The sequence below is a fragment of the Limanda limanda genome, chromosome 5 (assembly GCF_963576545.1).
Source record: "Limanda limanda chromosome 5, fLimLim1.1, whole genome shotgun sequence".
Classification (NCBI taxonomy): Eukaryota; Metazoa; Chordata; class Actinopteri; order Pleuronectiformes; family Pleuronectidae; genus Limanda; species Limanda limanda.
In genome coordinates this window covers 29,099,279-29,121,282 of record NC_083640.1, presented here as the reverse complement: position 1 = coordinate 29,121,282, position 22,004 = coordinate 29,099,279, and the positions used below count along the sequence as shown (strand labels likewise).

At 42.9% G+C, this 22,004-nt stretch overlaps 1 protein-coding gene across 3 annotated transcripts in view; it reads left to right on the top strand.

The window, feature by feature from the left end:
- The window catches only part of abca2 (ATP-binding cassette, sub-family A (ABC1), member 2), a 67,406-nt gene that overhangs the window by 43,245 nt on the left and 2,157 nt on the right, over positions 1-22,004 (top strand). For 2 of the 3 annotated variants that reach the window (XM_061071828.1, XM_061071827.1), the window contains exons 17-48: positions 172-362; positions 1,343-1,493; positions 1,626-1,830; positions 1,919-2,083; positions 4,650-4,830; positions 5,809-6,021; positions 7,211-7,407; positions 7,902-8,075; positions 8,448-8,644; positions 8,857-8,977; positions 9,080-9,352; positions 9,900-10,121; positions 10,551-10,653; positions 11,097-11,422; positions 12,182-12,395; positions 14,038-14,143; positions 14,227-14,338; positions 14,468-14,528; positions 14,762-14,936; positions 15,076-15,191; positions 15,406-15,553; positions 15,846-15,969; positions 16,340-16,472; positions 17,577-17,697; positions 18,306-18,484; positions 18,622-18,763; positions 19,023-19,157; positions 19,522-19,625; positions 19,752-19,844; positions 20,116-20,218; positions 20,330-20,467; positions 20,566-20,775. In XM_061071828.1, the coding sequence (XP_060927811.1) occupies positions 172-362; positions 1,343-1,493; positions 1,626-1,830; positions 1,919-2,083; positions 4,650-4,830; positions 5,809-6,021; positions 7,211-7,407; positions 7,902-8,075; positions 8,448-8,644; positions 8,857-8,977; positions 9,080-9,352; positions 9,900-10,121; positions 10,551-10,653; positions 11,097-11,422; positions 12,182-12,395; positions 14,038-14,143; positions 14,227-14,338; positions 14,468-14,528; positions 14,762-14,936; positions 15,076-15,191; positions 15,406-15,553; positions 15,846-15,969; positions 16,340-16,472; positions 17,577-17,697; positions 18,306-18,484; positions 18,622-18,763; positions 19,023-19,157; positions 19,522-19,625; positions 19,752-19,844; positions 20,116-20,218; positions 20,330-20,467; positions 20,566-20,775 (5,133 nt within the window). Of the gene's footprint in view, positions 1-171; positions 363-1,342; positions 1,494-1,625; positions 1,831-1,918; positions 2,084-4,649; positions 4,831-5,808; positions 6,022-7,210; positions 7,408-7,901; positions 8,076-8,447; positions 8,645-8,856; positions 8,978-9,079; positions 9,353-9,899; positions 10,122-10,550; positions 10,654-11,096; positions 11,423-12,181; positions 12,396-14,037; positions 14,144-14,226; positions 14,339-14,467; positions 14,529-14,761; positions 14,937-15,075; positions 15,192-15,405; positions 15,554-15,845; positions 15,970-16,339; positions 16,473-17,576; positions 17,698-18,305; positions 18,490-18,621; positions 18,764-19,022; positions 19,158-19,521; positions 19,626-19,751; positions 19,845-20,115; positions 20,219-20,329; positions 20,468-20,565; positions 20,776-22,004 lie in introns of those variants that run through there. The other variant, XM_061071829.1, reaches the window with a different exon arrangement.

The following is a 22,004-nucleotide window of genomic DNA, read 5'->3' as shown; positions in this document are numbered from 1 at the left end:
AGACTACTATATCAGCATGTTTGGTGTGTTGTATCACAATGGCTCCTCCCAGAACAGGACTTCTTAATATTAAATCAATATGCAGACACACACAAACACACACAAGACTATTCGTTAACGAGGCTGCAAAGTACAATTAAAAATTGTGTAACCATCATGCCACTTTCTCAGGTGATGAAGATGATGGGTCTGAACAACGCAGTCCACTGGGTGGCCTGGTTCATCACCGGCTTTGTCCAGCTGTCCATCTCTGTCACTGCACTGACAGTCATCTTGAAGTATGGCCGGGTGTTGCTCCACAGTAACCCCTTCATCATCTGGCTCTTCCTCACTATCTACGCTGTGGCCACTATCATGTTCTGGTGAGATCTCCGACCTCCTCTAAACAGCTCAACAACTGACTGTACAGTTCAGACAAATATAGGAGACACTGCACTCACGACAATCTTAAGTGCATATTGTTTTCAGTAATATTGTCAAATAATAACAGCAATACTTCTAAAAGCTGTTGATAACTGACCTGCTGCATGTATGCATGGTCAATGTAAACACAGCCCTCCCAGTAAAAGCAAGACATGAGCAGAGTCCATCATCACAGGGTGTGTTCAGGGACACTGTTATGTTGAGGTCGCCTGCAATTTAGCACCACAAGAACGCAATGCACTGAGATAAAAAAAATTGGAAATGTTCTTAAACATGAGCTGCTTATATGTAGCCTCTGTAAACAACTGCATTGATTGAAACTGGGTCGTATTTGTTGTCTGAAAGGCCTCAGTGCAGACCAGCCATTAGAATTCCCAGGTTACTATAGTGCATTTTGGATCAGAAATAAGGCTGTAAAAGAGTGTCAGTATTTTAGTTACAGCATTTTACATTATATGACATTAATGATTATTTTTATTTCTATATATTTAAATCATATTTTATTTATTTATTATCAGTCTGTTATTGATCAGTTGAAATAAAGAAAAAAAACAGAAAATATTATCAGAATAGATTATTAGTAATTTTTGTTTGAATACTTCAATGTGTCTAGGAGTGATTAGATTGAATGGTGAATGGTCTGTATTATAAAGCACTTTTCCTGGTTTATCACCATTAAAAGTGCTTTACCATAGAAGCCATATTCACTGCTATGCTTCTATATGCTGTGCTTTTTTTTGTATCACCACTCACACATTGGCGTCAGAACAACCGTCAGGATCAACTCAGGGTTCAAGGACACTTTGGCATGCAGACTCTGCATTCTTAGACACTGCTGCCCACAGATTGATTGAATATGTTATTTCATGAAAATTACTGAGCAATAAAGAAACTCATGTAAATTCCATTTGTTTTCCAGTTTTTTGGTATCAGTAATCTACTCTAAGGCCAAGCTGGCTTCAGCCTGCGGAGGAATCATCTACTTCCTCAGCTATGTGCCCTACATGTATGTGGCCATTAGGGAGGAGGTGGCCCATGATAAGATCACTGCCTTTGAGAAGTGCATCGCTGTAAGTCCTCTTCTCTATTTTCACCTTTTTATTTGAATGTAACTAATTTGGGCTTAGATCATAAAATCTGCTCCCAAAGGTAACCCAAATGATGCTGATATTAATCAATTCTTGCTTCCCATTCTCCTCCAGTCTCTGATGTCCACCACAGCCTTTGGTCTTGGCTCCAAGTATTTTGCACTGTATGAGGTAGCAGGTGTTGGCATCCAGTGGCGGACCATTAGCCAGTCACCAGTAGAAGGCGATGACTTTAACCTGGGTCTGTCCATGATGATGCTCATCATCGATGCCAGTGTGTATGGTGTTCTAACCTGGTACATTGAGGCTGTGCATCCAGGTATGAAATCACTATCCTCTGAATTCCCACTCAATAATTTACATATAATTCCTATTGGCAAACACTAAGTGTTTTTGCTCTCTTATAGGAATGTATGGGCTGCCCCGTCCATGGTACTTCCCCCTGCAGAGGTCCTATTGGTCAGGCAGTGGCCGTGTTGAGACCTGGGATTGGCCATGGTGTGGAGGCGGGGCTGCCAGGCTTAGTGTGATGGAGGAGGACCAGGCTTGTGCGATGGACCAGCGGAGATCTGGTATGGACAATATATAAACCATCTCATCAACTTGGACACGTTTTGTTATTCATGTACCAGTAATGACTTACTTACTTTTTGTAAATGTTCTGGTGGTCTCACACTGATTATGCACACAAAACAGTGAATTCACTTTCCTAGGTATTATTGTGATTAACACACACACACTCACTTCTAATTTTAATTCCTTGTGTAACTTCCATAAATTACACAAATAGTTTATTTATTTTGTCTCGATTAAAACCCATAGATTTAGCCAACCAGACATTTTGTTTAGGGATGCACCGATCCGATATTTGTATCGGTATCGGTACCGATATTGAAGAAATTTCTAGATCGGGTATCGGTGACAATGGGCCGATCCATATCGGCTGATCTATTCTGTGTAATTCTATGCTGTGCGCTGTGAGTGACGTCATACGCAAGCAACACGCCGTGCGGAGCCGACAGTGCCCGGCGCCTCTCCCCCGGTTCCCGGTGCGAGCCGAGCCGCCTCCACCGGGGCCGCGGTGCTCCCCGGAGCCGGGCTGCCGGCTGCTGTTGCTGCTGCCTCGGTACCGGGACCCGGACCGGGACCCGGAACTTTGCCCACTCCGCACGCCGCCGCCGCTAGCTTCCCCCGGGCGTCTGTGAACCCCGGTCCGGGTCCGGCTCCCGGTCCGGCTCCCGGTCCGGCTCCCGGTCCGGCTCCCGGTCCGGGTTCCGGTCCGGCTCCCGGTCCCGGTCCGGCTCCCGGTCCCTCCGCCGGCCCGGTGCCGGACGGGTCCCGGTCCGGATCTCCCGCCCTGCTCAGTTTGAACGGAACCGGTGGAGCTGCAATGGTGGTGAACTCGCCCGCGGGTGACTTAGAACTGGTGCGATCCAGGGGAATCCGACTGTTTAATTAGTATCGGATCGGCATCGGCCGATACCAGGGCTGGACTGGGAGAACAAAACGGCCCGGGCATTTTTTGGCTCAGACCGGCCCACATAAGTAGCCGAGCACATCTGCCATTAAATTGACGTAATTTATGTCTTCTAAATGTCTTAAAGTAGCTCATATTAAAAGTACTTAAGTATCAAAAGTATCTGGTGTTGAAATGTACTTAAGTATCAAAAGTACAAGAACTAAAATTAAAAAAATTACAACAACAATATGCATATAATGTATGTATAATTTTACCAATTTTGAACCCTAGATGCTGAGGTTCAAATAGTAATGGACCAGTGCATCTGAACTTCTAATTAACTATAAACAAGTGCCTCTTGTGTCTGCCCAAGAACATTAATAAACCACAGTATAACCACTATACTATAGGTACACAAAATAAGACACTATCTCTATTCTAGAGGAAGTAAAAGTCGTAACAAGATTTCTGAAGGTGAACCTGCGGAGGGATAGACCAACCTCTCGCGCTGCACCCCCCCCCGCCCCCAACGGCAAACACGCCACCGGACCTGCACATCTCAGGAGAGAGAGAGAGAGAGAGAGAGAGAGAGAGAGAGAGAGAGAGAGAGAGAGAGAGAGAGAGAGAGAGAGAGAGAGAGAGAGGGTGCGCCGTGGGTAGAGGCGTGCGACGCCAACCTCCGCTGCTCAAGTAACGAGCCAGTTTTGAGAATGTATTGAAAATTGAAAATGCGCGCTCACATGTCTGCCTCCACTCGCTCATCATTGTCGAGTCCTCCTCGCTCGTCTCCCGGCGCACCTGCTGCTGCTGGGCTGGTGAACCCGGCACCACATAGGTCCGTCAGTTTGGAACATTTAGCAGCCTCCACCTCCAGAGACTTCAGCTTTTTTTCCCGATGCTTCTCAGCGCCACCCGGGCGTTTTTTTACTCTTATTATCCATTAAGTTAAGTTTCTGTCTCAGCAGCAGCCCGTCCCGCGACTCCCCCCGCCAATGCCATGAGGTCCCGCCCCCCCCTGGTTTGTGTTGTGATTGACAGCACTGTCAGGGCTCTCTGAGCCTGTCAGCCCATGATTGATTGACAATGACAAACAATAGACCAATAAAATGTGTCGATGCTGGCAACACACTGCTAGCCCTCTGTAGCCAATTGGCCGGCCCAATTGGAGGGAATTTAGAGAGGAAGAAGAGGAAAAAAAAACAACAACAACATAGCGGACCAGACCGGCCCACATTGGGTCAACGGCCCACCGGGATTATGCCCGGTATGCCAGATGGCCAGTCCACCCCTGGCCGATACTAATCCTCAGATATCAGTATCGGTATCGGAGGTGAAAAAAGCGGATCGGTGCATCCCTAATTTTGTTACATAAGGTTATTTGCTTTCTCATAAAACATGTCTATTAAATATGAAGCCACAACCAGTTTAATTTAGCTTAGCAAAATGACTGAAAACAGAGGTACTAGCTTAAGGTGAATATGATTTAGTTTGTGGTGCTATCAGCATTGAAAAGTGACAGTAAATCAAAAGCAAAATGTCTTTCCAGAAACAGTGTGTCCTTGTTACTGTGGATAAAACGCACATATTTGTCAGCAGATATTGGAAAGAATAAGTAAATGAGATTAAAGGAGTATTTCTTTTTATGTACTCTTATCTCTTTTTTTTCTTCGTTACTGCAGAGGAGATGAGAGGCATAGAGGAGGAGCCGAGCCACCTGCCCTTGGTGGTGTGCATAGACAAACTCACCAAGGTTTACAAGACCGGCAACAAACTGGCCCTGAACAAACTCAGCCTCAACCTCCATGAAAACCAGGTGGTCTCTTTCCTGGGACACAATGGTGCTGGCAAGACCACAACCATGTGAGCGGGACTAGTGTGTGTTTACATGTGTGTGTGTGTGTGTGATAGTTACAGTGAGCACTGAAGATTAGAGACTTTTTACTGAGTAAAGAAGATGCATGACATTTGCAGAAATAAAAAACAACCCGATACTTCAAAAAAAGTTAAAATTAGTATTAACACTAAGTGGCTCAAAGCTGGGTAAATTATAGAACAACTAAGTAAACTTTGCTGACCAGCAATAATTTCCTCTGCAGCCACATAGGGTAATTACAGGACACTGGTAGATTAACATTTCAGTCAGTCAGTACCTGAGCACTGTCAGACATAGGAAGTAACTTCCCTAGATACTAGTGACTCATATACAGGAAACAAAGCCCATCAATCGCTCAGGCAAAAAAAATTTAAATCGGTGCGTCTGTCATTGTGAGACTAGCCATCAGCAACATGGGAAGAAAAATTCATGCTCCAGTGGTCCTGCGCACCCTCAAAGTATCTATAAAATTTTCACTATCCTCCACAGGCAGGGAGCCCTGGGCATTACACATGTATGTTGAAGGGACAGTTTAGTGACAGTCTGTTAAATGTGAGACCTGGGGCATAACATGCTCACTCAAATGACAACCCAGGATGTTTTTTAACTGATAAATATAGTATTAATCTGTCAAAATTCTTATTTTCAGTTAATAGTTAAACAGTTAATCACTAGCTTCATTAACACGAGTAAATGTAATTTGTTTGCCTGGACTCCCGGACACCCACAGTGTTTTATCCTTGAATGATGTTTGGTCTGCCAGCTGTTCATGAAAAACTACAAAGTCTTAAGCTTGACAATTATATTTAAATATGTGTATCAAGCAGATTAATCAACTCATCCAGACCAAAAGCATTAAATAAGTTTCACAGGATCTATTGTGCACAACATACAAATAATGGCTTGAATTGTCTGACTATTTCACTATTGCTTCATCCACTGACCCTCATATGGAATTGCCATAGGTCCATCCTTACAGGCTTGTTCCCGCCCACTTCTGGCTCTGCAACAATATATGGTCATGACATCCGCACGGACATGGAGCGTATTCGCCAGAACCTGGGCATGTGTCCGCAGCACAACGTCTTGTTTGACAAGCTGAGCGTGGAGGAGCACCTGTGGTTCTACTCCAGACTCAAAGGCATGGCTGAGGAAGACATTCGCAAGGAGATGGACAAGTCAGTATAAGTTTATTCTATGTCTGTCTGTAGCAATCAGACAAATACAATACATAACAAATAAAGGTTGTCAAGCACCTCACACAACTAGACATATCAGACATATTTCATAGCTTCCTGCTCAGCTGGAAGGTAGAATGGGATAAAGATCTTCAGGTTTGCCCTGTATTTAAGAGACTTACCTGCTTCCTGATCGCACCCCTACTCGCTAAAACATTGTCATTCTCGTTCTCACTGCCCCTGTCTTACCATGTATGAATCACATAACAGCAAAATACCATATTATCGTGGGACTTAAAACTTACCTCACACATTTATGATCTTATTCACTTTTTTGTATTTTCTAATCATCTATTGCTAAAATATAAAAGAAAAACATGACAAATGATAACACTAACACAGAGGGTTGAGAGTCTCCAGAGTTGAACAATAGAGGATAATGAGGATCTTTGTGTCATGGTGTAGAACTGTAAAAGTTGTAGTCCTTTCCTGTAAATGACACCTATCTTTGGGTCTTCTGAGTTTAACATCAAGGTATTTATAGGTATTTACTTTTTCAAATAGAGGTCAAGGCCTTTAATTGGAGCAGGCTCCTTATTTCTGTTCCCTAGTCTTCCACCCTAATCTGTGTCCTTTAGTTAACTATAATGCACATTTCCCAAAACACCAATAAAATGAGTTCAACAACAGACGCGGGGCATACTCGCCTCTCTGCTGCTCTCAGATTCTCTTCTCTAACTCAAATACAGATTGTAAACATTGTAATATTTTCTAGTTCCACCTCATCATTTTGTAGCATTAAGCCTCTGTCTGTTAAGCTCAACATATGTTTCTCATTGAAGATCTTTCAGTAGCTTAGTAGTTCCTTTCCTCTTACTCTCTGGATGTTCTTATTGTGAAACAACGTGAAAATGTTTATGTTAAACAGAACTGAATGGAACTAATGCTGTGAAAATAAAATATACATAATAATCAGTTTATTGCATAACCTGTTTAGTGTAGATTACAAGTTACAGTTGGTGCATGGCGACTGTATAATGTTAGTTATAGACACTATGGATTGTTAAACCACTACAATTCAAATCATAACAAACATGATCTCATACATAGTGAGGTTGAGACCTTAAAAAATGTACAGCAATTAACCACTTGTGTGTGTTTGTTTGTCTGTGTTTGCGTGTGTCTCCAGGATGATTGCTGACCTGGAGTTATCAAACAAGCGCCACAGCTTGGTGCAGACTTTGTCCGGTGGGATGAAGAGGAAGTTGTCTGTGGCCATTGCCTTCGTTGGCGGCTCCAGGGCTGTCATCCTGGACGAACCCACAGCGGGGGTGGACCCTTATGCCCGCAGGGCCATCTGGGACCTCATCCTCAAGTACAAACAGGGTGAGTGGCAGCCTTGCCTTGCGTCATAAACAGCTGTTCTAGTTGCAGTTTAAGGTTGTTCTGAGGAAAAGAAACACACTTTTAGATGCAAATTGATGCAAAAAAAAAGCAGGTATCTGCTGTTTTGAAGCATATCCTTCATTAATATGGGACCTTTTGCACATCAAAGAATTCCTTGGCTTACTTTTCTGCCTGGAGACTTTTTTGCAGACTCAAAGAAAAACTTCCAAACTGTGTTTTAAACTCTCAAGACGTGACATGGATACAGTTGCTGCTGTTACTTAAGATGTGGAGTGTCCCTGCATAAAGTGAAAAATATTCTTCAATTGTATTGATCTCCTTCTGGATTCAGTTTCCCATCAATGTTGCAGATGTATTTCCTCTGATTTATTTCTTGTCCTTTTAGTCCTTACTTGTGATTTCTGGTTTGATATTTGCAGTGCAAAACAGCTTCTTTATTTGTATAATAAGAGTGTGTTGTACCTCTGCATCAGGTCGCACAATTCTGCTGTCCACCCACCACATGGACGAAGCAGACCTTCTGGGAGACCGCATTGCTATCATCTCACACGGGAAGCTCAAGTGCTGCGGCTCACCCCTCTTCCTGAAGAGCACCTACGGAGACGGATACAAACTGACGCTGGTCAAAAAGCAGAGCGAAGGCCCAGGTGTGTGAACATGCACTTTTATTTCCAGATTTTCTGCCATTTCTTTAGCTGAATCAGCCATAAATTATGGACAGATTTAGTGTCAAACTCTGTTTCTCTGCTGTTTCCCTGTTATACACACTAAATGTCTTAGCTACACATGAATCAGCAGTTTTGGGAAAAAAGTTTGACACGATATTTGTTGTTCCAAAGGTTTTCAACACACCACAAATATAGAAATGTCAATGTTATAGTGTTCTTATTAAAGTTTGTATGACTTGTGTTTGAATTCATCATGTCTCACTCTTTGCCATGTCTCTTTAATCATCCCGTCCTCTACTAATCCATTCCTCCATTCATCTCCTCCTTGCTTGTTTTCCTTTCACCCTTAAGGCCAGGGCAGCCAGCAGCTGCCTCCTTCGTCTCTGTCTCCGTCCTCCTCTCTGTCCCCTTGCTCAGAGGCCCGGGTCACCCAGTTTATTCGGCAGTTTGTTGCTAACTGCCTGCTGGTGTCTGATTCCAACACTGAGCTGTCGTATGTACTGCCCTCCGACGCCGTGAAGAAGGGCTGTTTCGAGAGGCTGTTCCAGGTACACACACACGCACACACAAACTTATTGTCCTGTGTATGGTCTGTTGTTACTGGATAAACAGTAAAATAAGTTATTAAAAGATCTATTAAAAAGGCCATTTTCAAAATGGCAATGACATGTTTTTACGAAGAACTGTATTGTTAATGGCAATTTGTCATGAATCCACTGTACAGTCATGTATCTTTCTCCTCTGCTGTTGATGCCTCCAGGCTTTGGAGCAGAGTTTGGACAGCCTGGCCCTGACCAGTTTGGGGGTGATGGACACCACCCTGGAGGAGGTCTTCCTCAAAGTGTCTGAGGAGGACCAGTCTCTGGAAAATAGTGATGCTGGTGAAAGCTCAGAGCAGCTCAACACCTTCTCGTTTATAGTTCAATCTGTGGCTCCAAGCTGAGACAATAACCTTCTCCTTCTCTGTCTTTGTCAATGAGCAGACATAAAGGGTTCCCCAGGGAGCAGCTCAATGGGGAAATCCTCACAGAGCACACAGGGTGAGACTGGACCCTCAGCGGAGAGTGTGAAGCCAGAGGTGGAGCTGAGTAACCTGGTGAGGTGTTCCAAGCTGACCCAGAGCCAGTCGTCTCTGAAATCCTCCTCGTCCATTGGCTCAGTGAGGGGGGATGAAGGAGGACTCTACGCAGACTTCTATGGAGACTACTGTCCGCTCTTTGAGAACGGCCAAGAGCCCGACTCTGCCAGTCTCAGGGGTAAGACAACAAGATTGTAGATGTACTTTTCAGTCTAGTCACTGAGCCTCATGAAAGCTGGAAACAAGGGCTTTTGGATCCATTACAGTAAGAGAGCTGTCATGTACATGTTATTTGAGACAACCTGTTGAATTTTCTCTCAGGTTAAACAACTTTACGATTGGCCCGGACCTGTGGTGCATGGCTGGTTCTGATCATCTCAACACAATACCTTGATCTGAATGAATGTGGAGTTTAAATATGTCACTGAAATCAACTAAAACAAAGGACAGCTCAACACAGTGGTACTTCAACTATACAAAACACAAGCAAACTGAGAAAACATCATCAATTTGACAACGTATGTGCTACAAATACACATGTATGGAATAAGTAAGAAGTGAGCCCTGGAGACTACATTAGCTTTTACTAGCATATCACTCCCAAATCTGCTACCAAACTGTAAACTGCTGACTTGTATCCAGGTTTTGACAAGGAAGAAGAATGCATGAATCTTTTCAGTATTTTGGCAGTTTTGTTTATCATCTGATGTTTCCTTCATCTCCAGGAGATCCAGAGAACCGTTCATCGCCAGAGCCAGAAGTCCAGGAGGGGCAGGGCAGCTTCAAGTTGGAGGGTTGGTGGTTAAAGCTGAGTCAGTTTCATGGCCTGATTGTCAAGAGGTTCCACTGTGCCAAGAGGAATACCAAGGGCCTCTTCTCTCAGATCATGCTGCCTGCTTTCTTCGTCTGTGTGGCCATGACTGTGGCCTTATCTGTGCCTGCGATTGGTAAGTTTAAGAAAAAAACAGGTGATCACCTTTGTACAGCTGAAGTGTCCAATGCTGCTGACAACACTGACAAAGACAGTTCATTGTGTTGATGTCAGCTTTGTACAGAGCTGATTGCATCAATCTGCCTTAGATGGGTTATTTGATATACCGTATTCATGAATCAGTTCTCAGTTAGCTGAGTGAGAACCAACAGAGACATATAGATCAACCACTGTATTAACCCTACTATTATTTCAAAACTCCTCATCGATAATATGATAGTGCTGGAGATGTAAGATTATTATAATAAACTACTTTATAACTTCCTTGAATAATGCATTTATCATATTAAACAAAAAGATGAATTATGTGTCAAACAAGTAGGAGAATAAGCTGCTTAAACCTTTCAACACTAACTGGTGGATGAACATTTCATTTGTTTTACAGGAGATCTGCCTCCACTGATCTTGTCCCCATCTCAGTATCATAACTATACCCAACCAAGAGGCAACTTTATTCCCCATGCCAATGAAGACAGACCCCAGTACAGGTGAGAAGACAGCGTTACTGTTTCATTTATATCCATCACAGTGTCTTTGATTGCTTTCAATATATATATAAGTAATTGGTAGAAGGTTTTGAAGACAAATTAAAAACAAAGAGCACAACTTCACAATTAACAATCAAATAGTTGGTGGCAGATCAGCACAGTTGTAGAAGTCGATGTGCAAAATCACCAGTTGTATTGTTTACATCAGGAAAATCCAGCAGGTCTGTACAGTCTGAGTGCTCTTGTGTGCCCTCTAGAGGTATTCTCCAGTGACACATGTTGGGAATAATCATGTTCATGATGCATCTGCAAAACTGCTACATTGAGAGTTTAACTCTATACAATGTGCAATGCATGCAGCAATGTAGTGTGGTATATGTATTATGTATAAATAACACTATGTTTACTACAATCTGAGAGTAGCATATTTATCCTCCCATCAGGAGTAAGCTGTTGCCAGACGCCAGTCCACAGAAGATCATCAACACCCTCCATCTGCCCTCGGGTGTAGGAGCTACCTGCGTCCTCAAAACCCCCTTTAACAGCACCCTGGACCAGCTGGCCCAGACCCTCAACCCGAGCGCCAACAACTCCAAGACCCTGGCCGCCCGCTACTTTAACTCCATGTGTCTGGACTCCTTCACGCAGGGGGTCCCGCTCTCCAACTTTGTACCCCCTCCTCCTTCCCCGGCACCTTCAGATGACCCAGACCCTCGCTTCGAGGACGGACTTTGGAACTTCACCGTTGCCCCTCCAACCACAGTCCATGGTGAGTCTATCTAATCATGTGACCCTCTTAAATATTAGTTTAATAGCTTGAGTCTTTGTTAAACTGCTGGTCTCCTGGGGTTTTCAAGAAGAAAGGTACTTTTTTACTCAGAATGGAGTAAACAGCAGTTCTGTGTTGAAGAGAGGTGTGAGTTTACAACTGTGATGACCAGAGAAGTTTTTGAGAACACATCCAACCATGAGGTGGATGCTCTACAACAGCAGTGACCAGGTCAGGTTCCATTTCTGTCGGCTAAGAACAGAAACCTGAGGCTGCAGGGGACACATCATTGTCAACAGCCCAGGCTGCTGGGAATTGTGGTATTAACTTAACACGACCACAATTATGCAAGGGTACATGTTTTAACTAGCTGTATACTCTCCAATTAAGCCTTAATTATACTACACACAGCTGCATAGCAATGGACCTGCAGTTGTTTTTACTATAATTCGTATATGTCCACTTGGAGTCTGCTAAGAGGAGTTGGTGCCATTGTAGTGTAGGAGCTTTGAGGACATAACAAATAGACTTTCTGATATAATTTACAATTACGTTGAATGGCAAAACTGTATTGTAAAACATTTACGGTGATCATTAAGACTAGAATGTTGTAAAGGTGCTAAACACAAACCATTTACCATTTATAACGAGAAAAGCACAGATGTATTAATAACATTAATGATGGCTGCATTCCATTTAGGGGAGGGTACGTTATGTGCAGACCCATTTAAATAATACCCTTCTCTATTGTTTTCTCAGAGCCTGTGACATCCCCTCCCACCCTCCCGTTATCCATCCATGAACCAGTGCGTTGCACCTGCTCCATGCAGGGCACAGGCTTCTCCTGCCCCAGTGGGGTGGGAGGACGGCCCCCCCTCATGAAGGTGGTGACAGGGGACATCCTGGTGGACATAACAGGCCGCAATGTCTCTGAGTATCTGCTCTTCACGTCGGACAGACTGCGCCTGCACAGGTAGAACTGCTATGGGAACATTTCATTCAGTAAGAACCATTTGAAATGAAATACTGACAACTTGAAGAGTTTAAAAGTACGTACTTACTTTTAGCTGTCACTCTGAAACCCTTTACCTCAGTGATTGTGTTGTGCCACCTCAGCTGGACGATCACTTCAAGTGAGAGGAGCAACCAAACTTAACTGTCTCCACTTACAGACATTACTTTGTAAACTTTTCCAACTTTATGCAAATGAAAAGTCTTTTGAGATGCAAGACATGGTTTACATCAGAACTTTTTCAAACCCACATTGTGAAGTTTTAAATTATATATATATTATGGACAACATCAAAAAGATTGTGTTTGCTCATTATTGTGAATTAAGTATTGTAAGACAAAATTATACATAAATGCAGTAAATGTGATTTAACTGCTGTTGCACCGACTGTGTAGAGAGTTCAGCATCCTGCATAAAAACTGTTAATATTGCAAATGTAGATCAGGAAATATTATATAATGGATACTTTTTCGGTTTCTCTAACATTAAGAGATTTTTCAAGATTTTTGTTCATTTCTCAGAGTTATTCATTGATATTTCTGAGTTTGCACATTTTGGTCTAGATACAAATACAAATCTGGATCTAGTGAATTTGATTTGGGCTTTGGCGTAGGTATGGACTCTACTGAGTGACATTGAAGTTGAATCGCTTGCTCTAGTGCAGTGGTTCTTAACCTGGGTTCGATCGAACCCCAGGGGTTCGGTGAGTCACTCTCAGGGGTTCGGCAGGGGTCAAAACACACACAGTATAGCCCGGTTCACACTAGCAATGTCTGGCCGTTTTTGTCGGCCGTCAAAAAATTGGCTGCCCACAATTTGGTAACACACAATTTTTCTTCGCCGTGTCAGATTGCAAACATTTTGTTGCTTAGTAAAAATGTGTTACACAAAATAAATTCAGGCTACTCGTATTACTCGTGACGTCACGCTCCGCAGTGATAAAGCTTGTTGCAGCTGATCACGCCACATTGCTTATCTTTGATGTCTGTGCTGCTTGGTGCGCTCAGTAGTCGACTTGTGGCTGTTGTGATTGTACGTCATTCAGCAGAGCCAGCTTCAACAGCAACTCTTCAGAACAACAACGCTCTCAACGTTTTGGTGTCACCAAATCGTACCATACCTCATTGCCCTTGAGATACTCACACTGTTTGTTACAACGTATTTGTGCGAGCAATCCTTTTCGATAGTAGACATGAAAATTAAGAAAAGGAACAGACTTTGTTGCGAAAATGATATGAAAGTGGCACTTGCCAAGGTGAAGCCGCGCATTCCTGAACTTGTATCTGAAAGGCAACAGCAAAAGTCACATTGATTTGCAGTAAATAGTCATTGAGTTATGTTTTTGTTGGTTTTTATGGTTGGTTTTGTTCTTTGAACACATTGATTTTGTGTGAAACTGATGCATGGTTCATTTTGTGCACTAACAAATTATATACCTATGTTTTGAAGAAATCATATTTTATTGTTCCAATTACGAAGGGTTCGGTGAATGCACTGATGAAGCTTGCAGGGTTCAGTACCTCCAATAAGGTTAAGAACCACTGCTCTAGTGTCTACTCATTTTTTTTAAATTTATTTAGTCCACTGACTTTCCTCTCTACAGATATGGTGGTTTAACAGTGGGGAACATCCAGAAATCAATCCCAGCATCCTTTGGGGTGAATATACCTCCAATGGTTCGCAAAATAGCAGTCCGCAGATCAGCTCAGGTAAGATGGCGCTCTCCGAGTGCGACGAGATGTTCACGAACACAGTAGAAATGTTGGCTGACAGAGCGACGTCCTGTGTTCAGGTTCTTTACAACAACAAAGGTTACCACAGCATGCCCACGTATCTGAACGTCCTCAACAACGCCATCCTACGCGCCAACCTACCGGCATCCAAGGGCAACCCATCTGCCTATGGTAATCACATACCAGTCCGATAATCATACAAACAGTGATGTTAACTGAAGCTGATATAACCATCTACACAAATGAGGTTGTTGTGATGTGTTAAGTGTTGATGTTTCGTGTGTTTGATGTGTTTTGCAGGTATCACCCTGACAAATCACCCAATGAATCGAACCAGTGCCAGCCTGTCTTTGGACTACTTGTAAGTTTCTCAGCAGCAATAGTATTAAAAATAATAACAAATAATACAAAGAAGGACTTGAGGGGTTATTCTTATAGTTTTGACCTCTATTACTAGTGCTAATATTAATGATGCTAATAGCCACAGTTAAAGACAGATATGCAGGAACACCACCAGATTTCTCTGGATTTTAGACAATTTCCATCATAGTTGAACTTATCTCAAATTGTCTCTCCTCTCCTCTGTATATCCAGGCTGCAGGGGACTGATGTGGTGATCGCTATCTTCATCATTGTGGCCATGTCTTTTGTGCCAGCCAGCTTTGTGGTTTTCCTGGTCGCAGAGAAATCCACAAAGGCCAAACACCTGCAGTTTGTCAGTGGCTGCGACCCTGTCATCTACTGGCTGGCTAACTACATATGGGACATGGTGAGGAGATGTGTTGCATTGCAGCTACTAGTAGAGGGTTGTGGATGTAAGGGTGAACTATTCATTCTCCTTCAGTCATACTGCAAATATTTCCGTCTCTCCAGGTCTGAACATTTTCTTTTTCCTTGTCTCTCCTCAGCTGAATTACCTGGTACCTGCCACATGCTGCGTTATCATTCTGTTTGTGTTCGACCTGCCAGCCTACACCTCGCCAACTAACTTCCCTGCAGTCCTTTCCCTCTTTCTACTCTATGGGTGAGCTTTTGATCAAATTTCTCATATATTGTATTAATGGTTTATAATTATTTACTTTATTTATAATACATAATCATCTGTTCAGGATGCAGCGTCACACAACTCTGCAAATTAACATATTGCATCTTCGTGCTTTTGCTCTGACCTGAAAAACAGCTCTGTCCCTCCTTTCATGTCCTGAAGCTTTCCTCTGCCATTTTGTTTAACTGTCCAGGTGGTCCATCACTCCCATCATGTACCCAGCATCCTTCTGGTTTGAGGTTCCCAGCACAGCCTATGTGTTCCTCATAGTCATCAATCTCTTCATAGGCATCACTGCAACTGTTGCCACCTTCCTCCTCCAGCTCTTTGAGCATGACAAGGTCAGTTTGATTCCAGATGTTATAACATCACATCCTGCAGTGGGCCAAACACATTCTGGGGTTTAAACCCCTAATGCCAAACTTCACCTGTTTATTCTCAAACTGCAGCAACAGTAATGATTCGATGGTAGTCAGACACCTCATCCACATATTTAGGAGAACACAGGTTAATTGAGGAAAATATGTCTCTCATTAGTTCTAAATGAGGTATTGTGTGAAATTATCTATTTTTTGTATGTACTGTAAAAGCATCTAATGTGGCCTTTTGGTGTTTCGTCATTTTCTTGTCCAGGATCTGAAAAAAGTTAACAGTTACCTGAAGACCTGTTTTCTCATCTTCCCCAACTACAACCTTGGCCATGGCCTGATGGAGATGGCTTACAACGAGTACATCAACGAATACTACGCTAAAATAGGTACAGTAATAACAGAGCTTCCTCACACAGGTTTTCTAACTGTCCCACATGTTTAAATAAAAATATCAATCTAACAATCTAACAAAAAATGTGTATGACAGTACAGATTACACAGCAGTAATCACAGTACAGAAATACTGAAGCACAACACAAAGCCAAATGCACATGACCACTGTTGATTAAGGTGTGCACCCATATGTAGAGGAGGATGTCACCCAGTGCAAAAGTGTGGCTCAATGCTGTGCTCAACACTATACTTTCATTCACTGCTACTTCTTGGATTTTTACACATATTTTGTTGTAAGTTTTAGAAATAATCTTTGGAGATGAATGTAAGAAGATATAAGTTCCTGGGAATATGTGATTTCAGGCCAGTTTGACAAGATGAAGTCACCGTTCGAGTGGGACATTGTGACTAGAGGTCTCGTTGCCATGACGATTGAAGGCTTTGTCGGCTTCCTTATCACCATCCTCTGCCAGTACAACTTCCTCAGAAAACCCCCGTGAGTGATGTGTGATTCTGTTATCTGTGTGAGGGATCAGGTCTCACTGGCGCCCCCTCAGAATTATAGAGCCGTTTTCTCTCAAGCTGCCATTGTGCTGTACAGTCATCCATCACACAGACGACTGTAGAGACAGAAACCAACAAGGACTTATGTCAACATGGAAAAGTCAATTTGATGCTCACTTAAATTATTGTCTCTACTTATTATGGAATGTAAAGAAATACTGACCCATGATTCTGAAATTGACAGACTGAATTCTGTATATATGCCATCTGCATCAACATGGGTGGAGTAATATTAGTTACTCATCTAAGACAGTGTCACAAACACCTTTCACTTGTTAGAAGCAGGATTTAGTCTGCATGTTCTTTACAGTGAGTGAATCAAATTAAAAAGGTTTCTGTTTTTTAACTGGACTCATCAATCATCAGAGTCATAGTTTTTCTTCAGCATCAGATTCCTCCACTTGATTGTATCAACAATGTGAACAGTGTTGTCTTTCAATGTGTAGATGAGCCCAACACATAGAGCTGTGGTTAGTTTCATATATTTATACTTTCAGTTCATCCTCAATAAACTTTTATCCGTCTTTAGCAGATCCATTGTAGTGCAGCATAAAGCTCAGCTAATTATCAGATATTTTTACTGTATGATCAATAATTTACATTGTTATGAACATTATTGAATCTTGCCTGATTTGACAGTAGACAGGAAACTGATATGCTGGAATTAGGGGCCATCTCAAAAGTGCCAAGACAGCTACAGTGATTTTTTTTTCTTGTTTATATAGACAGAAAAATAGTTATTTAACAAGTATTTCCCACTGTTACACATGGAGCTTTTTATTAGACAGAGTTAAACTATTTCTTCATATTAACCTTAAAGCACAGTTGATGATTTAAGTGTTACTTTTGGTACAAGACATCAATTTAACATAGAAAATGAGGCAGTCTAGACAATTACTGACAACCTACATTGTGTGTGTGTGTGTGTGTGTGTGTGTGTGTGTGTGTGTGTGTGTGTGTGTGTGTGTGTGTGTGTGTGTGTGTGTGTGTGTGTGTGTGCGTGCGTGCGTGCGTGTGTGCGTGCGTGTGAGACCAGGAGGATGCCAGTCAGCTGCCAGCCTATTGAAGATGATGATGTAGACGTGGCCTGTGAGAGACGAAGAGTGCTTCGAGGAGATGCCGATAACGACATGCTGAAGATTGAGAACCTGACGAAGGTACCAAACAGTCAGCTCATTAGAAAACAGTCCTGTTACAGAAGCTTTACCCATGCAAATTACATACCAATTTGTAAACAACAACAGACTCTGTATTCAGTTACGTAAGTACAGCAAATGAACCTCCCAGTGAAAATGGTTGTTTTACATGGGTGCCATTAAATTATTCTCAAAATTTGTACTCTAATCAAGGCCCATGCATGTGATACATGTGCACAGAACAGTATCTGCAAGCAAAACTAGACTCAAGTGCACAACTGCGGTTTTGCTGGCACCGGGCTGAGAGGAGTGTGAACTCGCTCCTCTCTACCTGCTCAACACAAGCTGACAAGTGCTCGCCGACAGTGGAGAGCAAGTTTGCTCTGCTCTCTACCCGTGCTCGCCAAACCATAGGTATGCTCCCAGCGCAGAAATGCTCGCTCTTGAGTATGGTTTTTTAGCTCACGGATACTGTTCTGTGCACATGTATTATATGGGCCTGTGGACATGGTTTGGCGAGTTTTGAAACACGATTAAATAAACACTACATGATTTGTAGAGTGGGAGTTATAACTTAGTAAAACAGTGGTATGCTCCTTTAATGCATACTGTCCATGGATCTCCCTCAGGTGTATAAATCCAGGAAGATGGGTCGTATCCTGGCAGTGGACCGGCTGTGTCTGGGCGTCCGGCCTGGAGAGTGCTTTGGACTGCTGGGTGTGAACGGAGCCGGGAAGACCACCACGTTCAAGATGCTGACGGGAGATGAGTGCACCACTGGAGGGGAGGCATTCATAAACGGAAACAGGTGAGGTCAGTGCCAGCAGAACCAGCATTTACCTTTAGTGAATCGAAAAGACGGATGAACATGCAATAGACTGGTTGGTGGAGCTCAGAAATCAATGATGTTTTCTCATCTTTGTGTGTGCGTGTGCTTGTGTGCAGTATCCTGAGGGAGCTGTTAAATGTGCAGCAGAGTATCGGCTACTGTCCACAGTTTGATGCCCTGTTCGACGACCTGACAGCTAGGGAACATCTGGAGCTCTACACTCGGCTTCGTGGCATTCCCTGGAAGGACCAGGAGAGGGTAGATCTCTCTCACACACACACACACACACACACACACACACACACACACACACACACACACACACACACACACACACACACACACACACACACACACACACACACACAGACACACAGACACTAATTCATCTTCCTTTGCTAGTGAGTACCACAATTTAAAGATTATGAAGTAAGATAATTTGTTTACCTCCATCCCCTCTTCTCTGTAATCAGTTAAATCTCCATCGCAGACTAACATTACCCTTTACCGCCTCTAGGTGGTGCAGTGGGCATTAGAAAAGTTGGAGCTGTCAAAATACGCAGACAAGCCTGCCTGTACTTACAGTGGAGGAAACAAACGCAAGCTTTCCACTGCCATTGCTCTGATTGGATACCCCTCACTCATCTTCCTGGTAAGAGGTTGGAATGGAGGCCTTATATGATTTATTAATGATTCTCATGTGAAATGAGAAATGGCTCAATTTCACCACTCTTAAATGTTCTCATTATATATGACTCGCCACAGAATCTCCCCATGTATACTTTTATTGCGTGATGGTACTTACTTTTGTTTCATTTGCTTATCCCTTGGGGTCATCATATTTCATTGTTATCTGCTTAGTATTACAACTTAGTCTCCTTGTTATTCATCATTATTGCCCCTAATAATTGCTACTTCTTTTTAATCTGGGAAATGTTTGGTAGAGGAGCAGCAGGAACTGTCATTATTTCTCATCAGGGTTTAAGTTTCCAAACTGTACTCTTTGGGTTTTTCAGGATGAGCCAACAACTGGGATGGACCCAAAGGCCCGAAGGTTCCTCTGGAATTTAATCCTGGACATCATCAAGAGTGGACGCTCAGTGGTGCTGACGTCACACAGGTGAGACACCTCAGCTCTCACATGCAGCAGGACATCCGTCCAAATACCTATTTATTGCTGTGACTTATTTTCCCCCTTTTTTTCAGCATAGTTTACTAAATATGTTTTTCATGCTGTCCCCTGCAGTATGGAGGAGTGTGAGGCTTTGTGCACCAGACTGGGTATTATGGTGAATGGCAGGTTTAAATGCCTCGGCAGCATCCAGCACCTCAAGAACAGGTCAGGAGGATAAAGATCCACCTTTATTATATATATATATATATATATATACTGCATATTTACTGTATATACTGTATTATATATATATATATTTTAGCATTTGATGTGTGTCCTCCTGTTTCTCTCAACTGTCTGTTGTGATCTTTAACACACACTCGCTTCTGCTCTATGTTATTTGATACTACCGTGATACTGCCTTGCTACTGTTGTCACTTCAAAAATCCAAATGAAGTGTAAGAGGGAAAAGTCACATTTTGTGATCATGTTCCAGGTTTGGTGATGGTTACATGATCACAGTGAGGACCAAGAGCAGCTCCAGCGTGAAGGAGGTGGTTCGATTCTTCAACAGAAACTTCCCTGAGGCTGTGCTGAAGGTAAACTAAAGTGAAGAAGTATATCACCAAAGTGAAGAAGTATTTCACCAGGAATATATATATATATACACATTGTCTCAGATATGAAGTCATATGTTGTCATGTCTGAAGGAGCGTCACCACACCAAGGTCCAGTACCAGCTGAAGTCGGAGTTAATCTCTCTGGCTCAAGTCTTCAGTAAGATGGAGCAGGTGGTGGAGGTGCTTGGTATCGAGGATTACTCTGTCAGTCAGACAACTCTGGATAATGTGAGTCTATGTGAATGCTCTGGCTCAGCCACAAACAAGCCTTCAACAAGAAACCATGGAGTAAATAAATAAAAAAAACATCTTTTTCCTCTGCCCAGGTGTTTGTCAACTTTGCTAAGAAGCAGAGTGACAACTTAGAGCAGCAGGAGGTGCTGCCCCCGGGTGGTGCACAGTCACCCCTGCAGCACATCTTAAACCTGCTGAAGTCTCAGCCGGCCAACACAGAGCTCAATGCTCTGATCAGCGAGGCGCCGGAGGAGCTGGAGAGCGACGATGATGAAGGACTGATCAGCTTTGAAGAGGAAAGGGTGAGTGGAATATGTACTATTTTTATTATTCACTTATCCTTTGAGGGTTGTTGAAGGGCGGGAGCCAATCCCCGGTGACGGGGGCAAGAGGTGGGGCACACCCTGGTGAGGTCGTCAGGGCTCACAGGATCAACATAAAAACATTATTATTAATGCCACATTACTTATAGCATTTTGTAGTTTTGCTTTATTTTCGAAGAAATTGTACTTTCTTGATTATTGTTTGGTTTGTACCCTTGGGGTTGAATGCACTTATTGTAAGTCACTTTGGATAAAAGCATCAGCTAAATAAAATGTAATGTAACATACAGAGACAAACTATGTCTAACTAAACTGCTATGAAGGAAGATTTGACCAATCTAAGAAAAGTGTCAATCATTATGTATCAGTTTTGATATTCTGGTTACAAGCAAATCAACAAACTGACATTTAAAACTGGACTAATTTGATTAATTGATAAACTGTAGTGGTTGGAGAACATCAGCTGCATATGCAGGCCTTTACTCCTCCAAATGTGTGATTGGATCTCAGGAGGCATTGAGGAGCCATTTGGGTGCGTTCAAACTTGTGATGAGATCGCAGCACACAGGACTGATTTTAATACCTGGTTCGAATAGGGCCATTGACTTCTCCAGACATAGATAACATTTGCTTTCACAGACCCAGTTGTACTTCTAGATCAGGGGTGTCAAACTCATTTTTGTTATGGGGCCACATACTGCCCACTTTGATCTCAAGTGGGCCAGACCAGTAAAATCATAGCATAATAGCCTCGTACCCCCCCCCCCCCTTTTTTTTTCACCGCCGCCACCACGCCCCTCCGCCCTGGATTACGTCACGTCGGACCCTTCTTGGAACACGGACCTAGGAGTCTATTACACGCATTGAAAGTGAAAGGTGAGGGCTGGCGCGCGCCGGCTGAGGTGGGATTCCAGCCCCGTGGGGCTCCGTGCACACCACTGCGTACCCCCTGAACCACTTTGCGTACCCCGTACTCCAGTTTGGGAACCGATGGTCTATGGCAGGGGTCACCAACCTTTTTGAAACTGAGAACTACTTCGAAGGTACTGAGTAGTACTAAGGGCTACTTGTTTGATACAAACTTCCTGAATAACAAAGTTGCAAAGTTCACATTTTAATAATAATAATAATATGTGAAGAGAATGTCTGATCACATCAATTTAAGTTATTTCTCGCAATAATCATTAACAACGATTTCCACAACATAA